This window comes from Oryzias latipes, chromosome 19 (assembly GCF_002234675.1).
Source record: "Oryzias latipes chromosome 19, ASM223467v1".
Classification (NCBI taxonomy): Eukaryota; Metazoa; Chordata; class Actinopteri; order Beloniformes; family Adrianichthyidae; genus Oryzias; species Oryzias latipes.
The window spans coordinates 22,277,285-22,292,057 of record NC_019877.2 but is presented as its reverse complement, the minus strand read 5'-3'; the positions used below and the strand labels follow the sequence as shown (position 1 = coordinate 22,292,057).

General features: G+C 40.6%; 1 protein-coding gene across 1 annotated transcript; it reads left to right on the top strand.

The window, feature by feature from the left end:
- The first annotated feature begins 8,830 nt into the window (after positions 1 to 8,830).
- Positions 8,831 to 13,437, top strand: LOC101173339 (inward rectifier potassium channel 2). The gene is made up of 3 exons (XM_023949658.1): positions 8,831 to 8,970; positions 10,514 to 10,657; positions 10,730 to 13,437. Exon 3 carries the CDS (start codon positions 10,759 to 10,761, stop codon positions 12,043 to 12,045), a length of 1,287 nt encoding a protein of 428 aa, XP_023805426.1. The 5' UTR covers positions 8,831 to 8,970; positions 10,514 to 10,657; positions 10,730 to 10,758; the 3' UTR covers positions 12,046 to 13,437.
- Positions 13,438 to 14,773: the final 1,336 nt, after the last annotated feature.

Below are 14,773 nucleotides of genomic sequence, written 5' to 3'. Positions count from 1 at the left end.
CGCCAGCACTAGTATAAGTTTACAATTGTCTATTATTTCACAGAGTTTGTACCACCCGGAAACCTGTGAATTGCCGTGCCTAAAACTGCGTGCTCCAGTCTCTGAGAAAGAGCGCGCAGTTGCGGGGACGGGAGGTGTGAGGAAGAAAGCTGAGGGGGGGGGTGGAGTTGTGGGGACAGGCAGCAGGTGAAACGCGCAGGGATTGTAAAAACGTAAAACCCGCTGCCCGTCACTCACTGCAGCGTCAGAGTGTGTGTTTGGCTCCGTGTCTGCATGTGATCAGTCTGCCTCACATCTAAAGAACATTCAGACCTACGATCGCGTTTAAAGTCTCAACGCCTGGATGAAGCAGAAACTCACCACGTATCAACCGGACTAGACAATCAGCAAAACTACCACGAGAAATACTCATCATTTATTAGCAACAGCATAACAATGTTATTAAAAAGAATCCACAGACTTATTGTACTCTAAAAATGTTGAAATTACATCAAATGCACACATTCACCTGTATATTTAATTTTAAACATATTGTCGCGGACTGAGTTTAACTTGGCTGTTGGGCCGCGTTATAAGTTCTGGAGTTCATTAAACGCATCAAGCAGAGATCTGATTGGCCCTCAGTTCTGTCGCTCAGCCTGTTGTTAGGTAATTTGGACCAATGGGGTTAAGCTATGGGCCGAATAAGGGAAATGGGAGGGCTGGAGCGGGAGCAGGGGAATGTAAAATTGGTAGAAGCGCTCTCGTCTCGTCTCGGCGGGAGAGATTCAGGAGTTGCTGAATTAATTGTACGGCGTTTGTTGCGGTCTACAGTAACCAGAATAAAGAACTTTAAAAGATGTTAAGTCTCCGTGCCTCAGTGTGGGAAAGAGACGCTACATTATTGTATGGCTCTTTCGAAATTACATTTCAAAATATGTGGTGTTCATGGCTCTCTTGGCCAAAAAGGTTCCCGACCCCTGCACTAGACAGTGCTCTGAACCTTTTTTCCTCAATGATTTGTGATCTTCACTGGTGTCCATGGATTACATGAAATCTTTCCACCTTTATCCACCTTTGTCTTGGTAGGGAGAACACAACAATGTAAGGGTGGGGTCATCTAGGATAGCACAAGGGTTAATAATTTAAAAGCCTGAGCTCTCTGGATGAGTCACAAATGTGGTTCTGTTTTGAATCTGCTTTTGTTTTTACAACACCTGAGAAAATGCACGGAACAGAACAGACCGGTAGGATTTAAGAGCTCTTTCATTCATCCGTCTGCTTTTCACATTTCTCTCTGTAATTGTCTTAAAACAAGTAAGCTATAACACAAATCTTCACCAGCATAGACAGTAGTTTGATGTGCAGTGTCAGAATCTGTACAAAGCTTTTTCTCTGCTATTGATATTTGTTAAGAATGTGTCATGAAATATTTTTGAAATTTAAAAAAATAAAGACGATCTCTTGATTTAAATGTATCTTTCTTAATTTTCCTGACAAAATTTGTCAGATTTTTGTATTTATTTGAAAATAGTCTTTTCTTGTTCAATAAAGAAAAATACATTTAAAGCTTTTTATTGGTGTTGAAAGCTACACATGAACCTCACTAGATTTAAATATCTTTTTTACTATTTTGTGTCGCAGTAGTGTGAGCGGTAGGAGGTCCACCCGGTTTTGAGTGTTGTGTCATTTACCAACATTTATTTTCATTTCATTTATTTATTTAGTTGTTCCTTTCATGAAATTTGTTGATTGTCAAAGATGTTTACATGTTTGTCGTACATTATTGAACATTTTCACGATTGGAAAGGAGCAGAATTGAAGAAAACAATTCTTATAATTGTCTGTTCCCTTGTAACCCTTGTGCTATCCTAGGCACTTCAACATTGGGAGATGGGTCATCTAGACCAGTGCTTTTCAATGCGAAATTACCCTGATTAACTGATCTAAAAACATTTACCATCTCCAGGAGATCAACTCTGTGTTCATCCAAACAGGCCCTGATTAAACACTGAGTACTTAGGAATATAAAAGATCATAAAATACTTTTTTCTTTGTGTTTATTTGATTCTATTAAAGACATTTTAAGAAGAATAACGGTACCGCGATTTAGCTGCAGCTATGAACTGTTTTCGGAAAAGTCCCGCCCCTTTAACTGTCTCCACCAATCATTCTTGGAGGATTCATCACATGTCATCAGTCTGACCAATCAGAAGTGGTTAAAGTCTTCACTTCCTTGTTCAGATTCTGCTCATAAAGTCTCTCAGTTCCAACAAAAATACCAGCTAAAGCTCGTCTTTAGCGGTGTAGCTTTCCACAGGATCTGGTATCAGACCGTGGAACAAGTGAACAAAACAATGGAGCTCAGAGACGAGAGTCTGTCTGCGTTTGGCAGCTGTTTGCATTACATCTCCCATGATGCACTGGGTTAAAGTGACAGCGTCTCGGCGCACAATGAGTCTCTCCTGCGCTGCTCGAAACAACAACGAACACAAATCAAACAGTTTTTAAATTTTCTAACTTAAATTTTATTACATCTTTTAGAAAAAACAGCTGCAGCTTCCAGCTTTTTCTGCCACAATTATCACAAAAATGCACGTGAGATTGTGGAGTGGCTGTAGATCAATACAGACTATGGGTTTCTCCTTTTTTTTATTTTTGGATGCTGGTGTGCCGTGCGATTTTTGTCAAAGTTAAAGTGTGCCGTAGCTCAAAAAAGGTTGAAAAACACTGATCTAGACCCACTAGACAGTGCTCTGAACCTTTTTTCTTCAATGATTTGTGATCTTCACTGGTGTCCATGGATTACATGAAATCTTTCCACCTTTATCCACCTTTGTCATGGTAGGGAGAACACGTCAATGGAAGGGTGGGGTCATCTAAGATAGCACAAGGGTTTAATTGAATAATATTTTGAAAACATTTTAACTCATTCTCCTGGGAATACCACATTTTTACCACTACTATAGACAAACACTTTTGCTTTAGTGTTTTTCCAGCAAACTGTTGTTTGAAATCAAATCTTCTTCTATGATTATCACCTCCTGTAGTAAAAAAAAAAGGTTTTTTGTAAGTCTTCTTGTAAATCTCTGTTTCTAGCTTCAAACATAATAAGTTCTGGAACTCAATTACATGTTTGAGTTTTAATAAATCTGACTTAAAGAAAAGTTCATTTGTATGACTTCTAAATTTAGCTTTGTGAATAATTCGAATAGCTCTCCTTTGTAATATAATTAAGGGCTTTTTATTAATTTAATCTGGAAATAACACTATATCCGAAAAAATAGACATAACACTGTTTAAAAAATCTTCATAGCATATGCAGATCAAGTATCAAAAGTTAAAAAAATGTGCAAATTATTTTCCTAAGGAAAAATCAAGAATCAATTTTTGAGCAAGTGAAGTGAATTAGAGATCAATCATTTTTAACTTCCTTCAATAATCGATTAAGCATTTTTTTAATATCATTATAAGGTAATGCTGTGAAATAAAAGAGTCCATATTCTGAGCATTGTCCAAGGTTGGTACACCACCTTCTGCTGCCTGATTGACAGCCGTCCTTCTGGTTTTAACAGAGTTTATAAGTTCTTTTAACTGTTATGTCTACAGACTTAGATTAAGGTCCTTTTCCTTTTGCAGCTGATATCGAAAGTGGCTGGCTCTTTCAGCATGACCACACCCCCAAGGACACGTTGCCCGGGTAAGGAACGAGTGGCTTCATAAGAAGCATTTCAAGGTCCTGGAGTGGTCTAGCCAGTCTCCAGATCTCAAGCCCATAGAAAATCTTTGGAGGGAATTGAAAGTGTTGCCCAGCGACAGCCCCAAAACATCACTGCTCTAGAGGAGATCTGCATGGAGGAATGGACCAAAATACCAACAACAGTTTGTGAAAACCTTGTGAAGACTAACAAAAGACGTTTGACTGCTGTCATTGCCAACAAAGGGTATAAAACAAAGTACTGAGTTGAACTTTTGTTGTTGACCAAATATTTTTGTTTATAACACCTTAATTTAATTTTTGTTTCCACAAATAACTTCTTTAAAAATCAGAAGTGATTTTCTAGATTTTTTTTTATCACTTTGTCTCTCACAGATGATGGTATACCTATAATGAAAATTACAGGCCTCTCGTCTTTTTGACTGGGAGAACTTGCACAGTTGGTGGCTGACTGAATACTTTTTGCAACACTGTAGACTGTAAATCCTACCAGGGAGGCTTATTCTCAGATGTCTTCTGTCTACTGGCCCTGCCACTAAACATGTGTTACACTTTAAATAACAAATTGTTTTTAAACATTTAAACCTAAAGACAATTTTCTAATGATCAAGAGTGTGGCTGGTAATAAAAGGTCTTTGTTACACTATTTCGTTTATTCTTTACACCTTTTATCTCAGAGCTTTAGCTCCAGCGTTGACACAATGAATCCAGTGGATTCTGAAGTGGAGTAAAGCAGCTTTGTGCTGATTTGCAACACTTCACAGTAGTAAAATTTCAATGCAATCAACGTAAATCTGCTGATTCGTGTTGATCGTGTGATGGGTCGAGGAGTTACGGAATGCCATTTAGGTGGCACCACCAACATCTCAGGTGTCAAAGGATTAACTGACTGCTTGTCATGTGGTCCTGCGATGGACCAGCAACCTGTCCAGCCCTTAAAGTAGCTGGGATAGGCTCCAGCAACCTTAATGACCCTCTACAGAACTAACAGAACTAGGAGATGAATGGATGGACTTCCTGTCAGAAACAGAACGTTGTGTTTAGTACAGACCTACGTTCTTTTGTTAGGAACGCCATTTCAAATCTCTGGTGAAGGACAACTAAACACGAAACAAAACCTTTGTTGGATTAAATGATTGAAATTTAAAGGAAAAGACACTTTTGGAAAGTTTTAAATTAATTTATTTAACAAAGAAACCTGAAAAGAGTGAGAAAAAACCAAACCCAGCCACAAAGACTTGACATTTCTCCCTCATGTTTGTCTCTAAAGTCATACTCTCATTCTTCAGCCAGCATTTGTCTCAGGTCATGTAACATGGTTATGTCAGTCACTATGGAGTTCAATATTAAGTTGAATATTCTTTGTTGTTTAAAAATAAAGTCAAGTTTTACATAAAAACATTACACTGTTTGATATTATTGAAATGATTAAATGACAGAAAACAGAAGTTAAGTGGGTCTGGAAATTAAATATTACATTAAACTTTTCAAAAGCCATGTTTTCTGCATAGATGTCAGGCTTTTGTTAATTTCTTCTTTTCAAGTATTGGTTAAATTCCTGCATCAGTGCGCTGAACCTTTTTTCTCCAATGATTTGTGATCTTCACTGGTGTCCATGGATTACATGAAAATCTTTCCACCTTTATCCACCTTTGACATGGTAGGGAGAACACGTCAATGTAAGGGGGGGTCATCTAAGATAGCACAGGGGCTGGAGACTATGTCTAGTCGGCGTGTCCCGCCTCTTGGTGCTCTGACTCCAGTTTACCAAACCCGTTCCAGACTGCTGTTGTCTTCGCACAGAGTCCTGCTTTTTCTTTCCCCTCCTTTTCTGTTCATTTGTATACATCTGTGAACAACCAGCTCATTTACCGGTGACCTTTGGTGAAGGGTCTCCTTTTAAATCACGTCAAGAGCGTGTGCTGGAAGTCTTAGCTTCAAGTCACAGCTTCAAACCCAGGCTGAGACCATCTAAAAGCTCAGAAAAGCTGCTTTGGGTGGGATTTTTCAACATTAAATTCTGATTTTCCAGGATATGGATTTAAGGTTAATAAAAAAAGGAAAATTCTCTGTCGTAATTTGATATAACCTTTTAAATGCGTATTTATCAGAAGACTATAGCAAACATCTCCTAATAATATTCCCATTGTTACAAATCAGAACAAAGCCATGGGTTGGACCATAAAATCAGGTCAATACTGTTTAATTTAGTTAAATAAACTTCAATTGCTACTCTAATGTCACGAAAGGTGATGGTTGATATTTTATTGGTTATTCAGATTATGTATTTGATTTTGATTGATGCAAAATCGTCATGAGATGGTTTTCTGATGAATGTTGGCGTGCAGATAATTAAAATCACACAATAAGCAGAAACACGGATGAACACTGGAGAAAAGTGGACGGATTTCTATAATAAAGGTCATTTGATTTAGCTCCAAACAGCCTTTATTTGCCCCTGGTTTTCCATCCTTTTACATAAGTTCCAACTGTCCATGATGATAGTAAATAACCTGTTGTGAGGTTGTGTCACGTCCTCTATTGTAAGTCAAGTCATCAGGTTTACATGAACACATGGAACATTTTCCATTCCTTCCACTGTGTTTGTTGAAACTCGCCCAGGAGTTTAAACTTAATACAATTCTCTTTTTCTTTGAAACATTATTTTCAATATTCTCAATGTTTTTGTAAAAAAAAAAACAGCCTTATTGTGAGGTCAATAAGGGAAAAATGTATTGTAAATGTGCGTGCAGTGTACTAAATACTGAGGTACTTTGAACGGCTTTACACGCATTTTGTTTACATAACAATAATATAAAGTCTAAGTTTGACTTTAACAGAGAATTTTTAAAAACCCCACTGAGGGTTTCTGACGGTAATTGGTGGGGAATTCTATAGATAATTCTTTAAATAGAAAAACGGTGGGCTGTTCTGACCTGAGTACATTTTGCGTTTTAGTTTGCTGATTCATCTAAAACTTCTCAGGAATGCATTAAGCACATTTAGACAAAGTTTACTGAGCATCACATGAACAAAAATGATGAAGGTAATTGATAATATGAGGACAAAGCATTTCACTAAACAGTCCTGAAGTCCAAGCTCAGGCAGCACATTCCAGGTTCTTTACTTTTGTTCAAGGATTTTGACACAACATTTAGCATTTAACTGACATAACCATGTATTTAAATATGACAACTTTTTTTGTTTTAAAGAAGATACAACAACAACAACAGTAATTCATATTTCATATGCTTTAGTTTGAGCCATTATTGATCTTTTCCAGGTTCCTGTAAAAACATTTAAGCACCAGCAGGTAGAAGTAAACATTTAGACATGACACTTATTTATTTTCTGTTCAACAGGTCTCAATATTTACTATATTAAGGTGGAATTAAAGTATTACACTAACAATTTATTTTTAGTAGAAATATGAAGGAACGTTTCTGCTTTTTGCCTGAATGACTGAATATTAGGGTTTGTTCTTCTTGGATTCCGCTGTAATCTCTTGGATTGAAAATGTACATGCATTATACTGGATACTTTATATTTTAAATATAAAATAGACTACACTTTCTGTCAGCCTTTTCCTATTATTATAATTGGACTGTCTCAACCTAGGTTTTAGTTTGAATATTATAAAAGGTAGAAGCGAAGCCAGTGTGTAAGAATGCTTGTGAAAAAGAGCTCTTGATTGATTCGCTGCACAAATAATACATGGAGCAGCGCTCTTCAACCAGCGAGCTGCAGCACACTGGTGTGTTGTGACAGATGTCTGGTGTGGAATTCTTTCAACATAATTGGTCTAAAAAAACATTTCACACTGCCAAGATATCAGGTCTGAAACATGCAGGCCCAGGTTTACGACTGTATTATTAATACAGAAAAGGAGTTTAATTCTAGGCAAAAGTGTATCTGAGCACAAAAAAGGAAACAGGAACTTGGTACCAATGCTAGAACACTATGTGATTGTGTTTGCAGCGTTTTGAGTTGGAGGAAGTTGTAAAAGCTGCAGAATCCAGAATTGTCATAGTAAGTTTTAACTGTTGGAACAGCTTCCTGAAAGCCGTGTTTGTCATCAGTGTTGTTGGTGCTGCTGCAGAAGACATGCATGAAGAGGGCCCCCACTTCTTCCTCTCAGCTGCTTGCTGCATACATCCGCGCGTGCGTGTGTGCGTGCGTGCGTGGGAGCTTTGCGCAGGTCAACTCCAGCCTCCAGCCCTCCACCTTGTGGTCCGCACGCAGCACTGGATCCCCGCTGCATGCGTGACGGAAATTGGGCATGGAAAACAAACGCACGCACGCCGTGCACACTTCACTGCCACAGGTGGTTCAGGCTAAATATACATGCAGCTATAAATACCCGGACCTAAAAATAAGGCTGTCAGGGGAAAATCGAGCCGTTCGAGAGTTTTATAAAAAACAAAAAACAAAAAACAAAAAAAAAGCTGCGGGTTTGTGTTTGTGACAAATTAACGAGCAGGAAAGGTGATTTAGGTTTAGAGGAGGGGTTGAAGACAACCTGGAAACATCAGCCAGCAGATACATAGTCTAAACATCCGACGCAACCTGATAGCTCAGTGGAGACAGACAGTCAGATCATAATAAAGGCATGGAGGTCTTTATTGAATGACTCAGTTTTTCCGACGGAACACATTTTTCCAGACCCGCATTTAAAAAATAGGATCTGAAAAAAAACAAGGGCAAATAGAGTGGTGATGTGTTTGCAGGTGGGAAGGAAATTCACTTTTTTATCCCCAAGTTTCAAACTTTTTGGGTTAAAATGTTATTTACAATTCCAAACAAACAAAAACACGTGTTTCGTCTTTTTTGAAAACCAATGCCTACCTGTAGACTACATACTTCCCCGTGCACGTTTTAGATGCATATCAGCTGTTTAGAAAAACTTTTTAGATTGCACACATCGCCACCTACTTACAGGAAAAACCAGGTCTTTCGTTCCTGTCATGTCCTGTTCTCATCCGTGCAGTTACACAAAACTCGACGTTATTGCGCTTCTTTTCTCCGTCTGCGCTCCCCGCCTCTCCGCCATTGGCCGTGCGCAGAGCAGGGGGCGGGCCGTGCCGGTGCCAATGCTTTAAAACGCTCCGAGGGAGCTCAAGGCAAAGCAGATGATGAAGAGCGGCTCTCCAGAGACATGAGGGGAGCTCTTTTCCTTAAATATTAACATCAAGCGCGGACACAAAGGCGGGAAAGTAATCATTTGGATTAAATCTCTCCATGTGGATTCCCACCGGTTCACAAATGAGCTACAGGTACAGGAAATTCTGAAGTTTTCTAACATTTTTCTGTACTTTTTCATGTCATCATCAAATATACAGGTGCTTGTATATTGCAGTAGCTGTATTTTTTTGCCAGAATCTTGCATTGTTCACCATAATATTAAATAATTTGTGTAATCATTTACTCCATGACGCGCCAACGTCCTGGCTTTTTACGCACGACCTGTGCGGCCCCATCTGTCACACTGAGCCCGCCAAGATGTTCCCTTTATCTGCTCTACTAGCGAAGGGCCACTTTGCTTGTCTGCATTCTAACGTTAGATTTGTGCGGAACAGCGTGGAAATAGGCTCTGGTGTGCGCTGTGAACATCAGAAGCCCCCTCCTCGCACCTGTTAGCATTTGTCGCTGGCATTTGGCGCACTGACTCGGCCAGCTCTGCAAACGTCTCTGAGTCCTAACAATATTCAAGTGTAGCTGAGAACTTTTATGCATTTTAGGAGATGTGTGGTGCAAAGTGTTCAGAGTTTTTACATGTGCATTCACAAAATTGTCTCTTTTTTTAAACCAGCAGGTCAAATGTGGATGTTAACAAAGAAATAAGTCGCATGCATAAATGAATAAATGATCATGTGTGCATTTAGACTTTTGAATATCTGATATAATTAAAAAATAAAAATTAAAACAGAAGCTTGAGTGAGACAAATTGCATCAGGCAGCTTTAGATGCTGCAGAGATCTGAAACTACATTTTGAGTAATGACTGGTTTAAGTTCCTACCAGCTGTCATAGCAGGGATCTGCCTGCGCTTGAAGAGCGTTTAGCTCCGAGCAATCAAAAACCTTTCTTCCAGCCTGCACGTTAGCCAGAGTCTGGCTAAATCAGTCGCCAAGGCAGCCAAAGCTAATGAGAGATGGTTCAGCCCTGCTGGGAGACCAACTTGCAGTGATGAGATCCCAACAGAGAGAGATCTCTATGAGTCAACAAGCCATGCATCATACTTTAAAATCCTGTTCGCTGTAGAAATCAAGATATCAACACAATTTCAAGTAACTATTGAAGAGAAGTCGCAAACTTTTCGGATAAGGCTAACCACTTTAAGCCTGATGTAAACGTCAGAGAAGAAAAGAACAGGTTTTGTTCAACTTCTGAAACTTTATTTCCTTTTTCTGAACACCCAGGCTTACATAACCCTGCCGTTGCAATCAGACCGAAACTCTAAAACCCAGTCTAGCTCAAAACCTAAAACCTGAAAAGGCACCAGGTAGCCAAGAAAATGTAAAAAAATATATATATAAACAAATCGTTAAATCAGTGGAACTGAGTGTAATTACTGTCCTAGTGAAAGTTGAGCACTTAGTTGAAATTGCCTTCTGTTGTTTGTCTTTGTTGGTGACATTTTGGCAGAGAAAAGGAAGAACTACTGATGTTTTTGCTATGAATTCCTGGTAATAAATGAAAATATTTGAAGGTTTTAAAATATTACCGATATTTTATTTTTATCAGTTGTTGAATCGTTGCTTTAAATTTCATGAAAGCGGCTTGTCTAACAGAAAACGTGTTTTCTTCTTTCTTGTAGCAAATAATGTCAAAGGAATTCAGCCCCCTGATGAAAGAGGAGTGACCTGTTGATCCTCCTCTTCTCCCACTTCACTTAGAGAGGCTGCTGAGGCTGAAGAGCATCCCTTCAGCCCGCCTCATCTCGCCACCATTTCCTCAATAAGTTGGTCCTCAAGTGTTTCGAAACTGTTTCTCCAACGCTTCTTCCAAAAACTCAGACTGTTTTCCAAAGCAGAAGCAGCACCGCCCTCCCAGACTGAGGTGATGGGAAGTGTGCGAGCCAGTCGCTACAGCATTGTGTCATCAGAGGAGGACGGCATGAAGCTTGCCACTATGGCAGTTCCCAATGGCTACAGCAATGGAAAAGCCAAGGTGCACACAAAGCACCAGCCGCAGAGCAGATTTGTGAAGAAAGATGGTCACTGCAACGTTCAGTTCATCAACATGAGCGAGAAGAGCCAGCGGTACCTGGCTGACATCTTCACCACGTGTGTGGACATCCGCTGGAGGTGGATGTTCATCATCTTCTGCCTCGCCTTTCTCCTGTCTTGGCTGTTCTTTGGTTGTGTCTTCTGGCTGCTGGCCATTTTTAATGGCGACTTGGAAGACACGGACGCGCCAAAGTGTGTTACCAATGTGAGCAGCTTCGTCGCCGCTTTCCTGTTCTCCATCGAAACTCAAACTACAATCGGTTACGGCTACAGATATGTGACGGATGAGTGCCCTGTGGCTGTTTTCGTGGTGGTTTTCCAAAGCATAGTGGGCTGCATCATTGACGCCTTTATCATTGGTGCAGTGATGGCAAAAATGGCCAAACCCAAAAAGAGAAATGAAACTCTGGTGTTCAGCCACAACGCCACAGTGGCCATGAGGGACAACAAGCTCTGCCTGATGTGGCGTGTGGGCAACCTGCGGAAAAGCCACCTGGTGGAGGCACATGTGCGCGCCCAACTTCTCAAATCCAGAACGACAGAAGAGGGGGAGTACATCCCCCTCGACCAGATGGACATTGATGTGGGCTTTGACAGTGGAATCGACCGAATCTTCCTGGTCTCCCCAATCACCATCGTTCACGAGATTGACGAGGACAGCCCATTCTACAACATGAGCAAACAGGACCTGGAGGGTTCGGAATTTGAAATTGTGGTCATCCTGGAGGGCATGGTCGAAGCGACAGCGATGACCACACAGTGCCGCAGCTCCTATGTGGCCAACGAGATCCTGTGGGGCCACCGCTTTGAGCCTGTGCTGTTTGAGGAAAAGAACTACTACAAGGTGGACTACTCCCGCTTTCACAAGACCTATGAGGTACCCAGCACGCCTCTGTGCAGTGCCAGAGACCTCGCAGAGAAAAAATACATCCTGTCCAGCACTAACTCATTCTGCTACGAAAACGAGATGGCACTGGAAAACAAAGAGGACATGGATGAGGGCAACGGGAGTAGTGTTGGTCCTGACGGCACCCAGACGGACAACATTTCAGACACTGAACACAGCCAAGCCATGGTGCCGCTAGAGCCGCGGTCTTTGAGGCGGGAGTCAGAGATATGACAGCTCAGTTTGCACACGCAGACTTTCTTTAGATTCACCCTCCGCTCCGAAAGGCACAACGAGCTGAGCCGGCTGTTGGAAACGAATCGAACGGTACTGCTGTGAGAAGCGGCAAAAAGTCGGAGTCTGCCTCAACAAACGCTATGACAAAACACAGCACTATGACGCACGTGATTCTTGCAGAATGAATTCTCCACCGTTTCCTCATGAATGTGCGCTGCTCAGTGTCTGCAGAGAGGAGGGAGGCGGATGGGATGACTTGGAAACTAAAGAACTTTCTGTCCAGCAAGAACAAGATGCTTTCAGATTTGTTCCTGTTTTCTAGTGCTGGAACGTAGTAGAACTTGCACTTGAAGAGAAAAGTTCATATTTGATGCATTAACATAGATACTACGGATGTCTGGAACAATGATTATTTGTTCATGAGCTGGTCTCATAGTGAACAGACGTCACTGAGTGCAATTTCTGTAACGCAATAAGTCGAAGAACGTACAGAGACCTTCCTTTGGGGACGACGGCGCTGGTTCTCTGAGCTTTCCCTTTGACAGGAAGCCCTTTAGACGACTGCTCAGAAGTGGCCGCGCTGCAGAGCGGGACATGCTTGTTCATGTTAAGCGATCAGAGTAGAGAGGAATCAATGGCACCAAACTGACAGAGATTAATTTAATGCAGACCAGGGTTTATACGAGAATCTGAATGTTCTTAAACGTGCTGCTATGGTGTTGCTTCTGACTCTTTTCTGATATAAAAAAAATACCAAAGAGTGTTTCTATCCAAGTTGTGTGTTCTATTAAAAAAAAACAGCACCTAACTAGGTTTGGTACATTTTGATTTTGAAGTGGGTGTGTACAGTTGCGTTTTTATTCTTTATCTTGAGCCACATCATCAAGCCTCAACAGGTCAGCGCTAAAATGTATCGACAGAAACATAGAAACCAATATTCTTTTCAATAAGGACAATAATTCCTTTAGGCATCAACTTGATAGAGTTTAAAAATTGAATGTCCAGAGAAATCTGGCACACTGAAGGTGTTCCTTTTCTACCAGAACCAGACCTTTTTCACTCTGTCAGTCTGTGATCTGTGTCGGTAAAGTTTGAAGCCAAATGTACTGTAAGCCCTACACATGACGCTGTGCTGCACAAGACTCAACACAAATGTATATCCTGCATTGTATTTTTTTTCTTTTTGTTTTTAAACGGACGTGGAAAGCCGCTTGGATCCATGGAATGAACTCGTGTAAATGCCTTCCTACCTTTTGCAGTTACTTTATCAGTCTTCCAAATGCCCAGCAAAACTACAGAATGTACAGGTTTTTGTATTAATTTTATTATTATTATTGTACATGATGTTATATGAATCTTTTTCAATAAAATACTGGTGGGAAAACATAATCAAACTCTCATTTGCTTGCTTGTTTCCCAGCTGATTAATTATAATAAAATTGAGTCAAAGAGGCAGAATATTTAATCAACAGTCATGTAATCTTTATTCTTGTTAGTGTAAATGACAAAGATTATTTGAGTGATTCAAATCTTGATAAGTTTGTGTTTTTATGTTTAGAAATATGAAAAACTCATCTACTGGGTTGAAAGTTATTTAAAAAATAGCTAAATCCCCCAAATGAAAAGATTAAGTAGTTTAAGATGCAAAGCAAAATGCGAAAGCATAAAAAACAGACCCTAAATCAATCAAAGGAAAAACAGCCCAGGTGGTTTTAAAAGAATAAACTTGATTACAAAAAGAATTTCCCTGAGATGCTTCTGTTCAAAGTTGCTCAGTGGTTTCGGTGTGAAGCTCGGTGAAGGAAAGCGCTCTAACCTGAACATTTACCTGGATGTGACTACAGCCTGGAGAGATGAGGGGACGGCTGAGTCAAGAGGCTGCCGTGACACGGAGCAGCTGCTGCAGCTTCACTGTGCACACAGAGATTAACGCCTCTTTCTCCTGTCCTTTAGAGCAGAGTGCAGTCATCAATCTCTTCCTGTCTTCCCCTGTTTCTCTCTTCTGTCTCTGCTCTTCCAATAACAACTGAACTGGATCCGTTCAAAGCGATGATCTGGGCCGATAAGCAGCCAAAATCGAGGAAATAAAAGCGCTAATCTGCAGAACAAAACTCCTGCAAATAGAAATATTTGGATGCAGACATTTTCTAGCCCCTCTCAGAGGATCTAGTTATTTCCATTGCACCTGTCATAACTGTGAATCTACAGTAGCACCAACCTGTTTGCCGTTGATTGAGGTTCTAACATTTCAACCACCTGACCCACAGGCTTTACCCATTCTGTGTGCGTACAAGGCCTTGTGACTCTGCTCCTGCAACACCGACTGAGGCACTGGCCGTTTAAACACTGCCGTTTGCCCCGCAGCATCTTCTTCACTTTATATCTGCGTATGGAAGGTGCTATGCAAATAAAACCACTTTCCCTAGCCGAGGCTTATCTGGTTTCATTTGAGCACGTTCAGCTCAATTTCAAGACATGGCTGCAGCACTGACCAGCACAAACCATAAACCCTGTCTGTTATCACCATGCACCTCTCTACATGTGCACACACACTTCACTATGGTGAACACGCTCTGGAACTGCTGAGCAGGATGAGCACATTAAAAAATCATGAGCATGGGCGTATTGGACGTTATTTAAAAAAAAAACTGGTATTGTTTTACATTTAAATGTTTGTTATCCCTGTCCCCAGAAAACTCAGAGGACGTCCCTTCTGCGTGGCTCG

Bases quoted from the DNA above. Each gene is read 5' to 3' on its own strand.
- LOC101173339 (XM_023949658.1), top strand. From the start codon at position 10,759: ATGGGAAGTGTGCGAGCCAGTCGCTACAGCATTGTGTCATCAGAGGAG.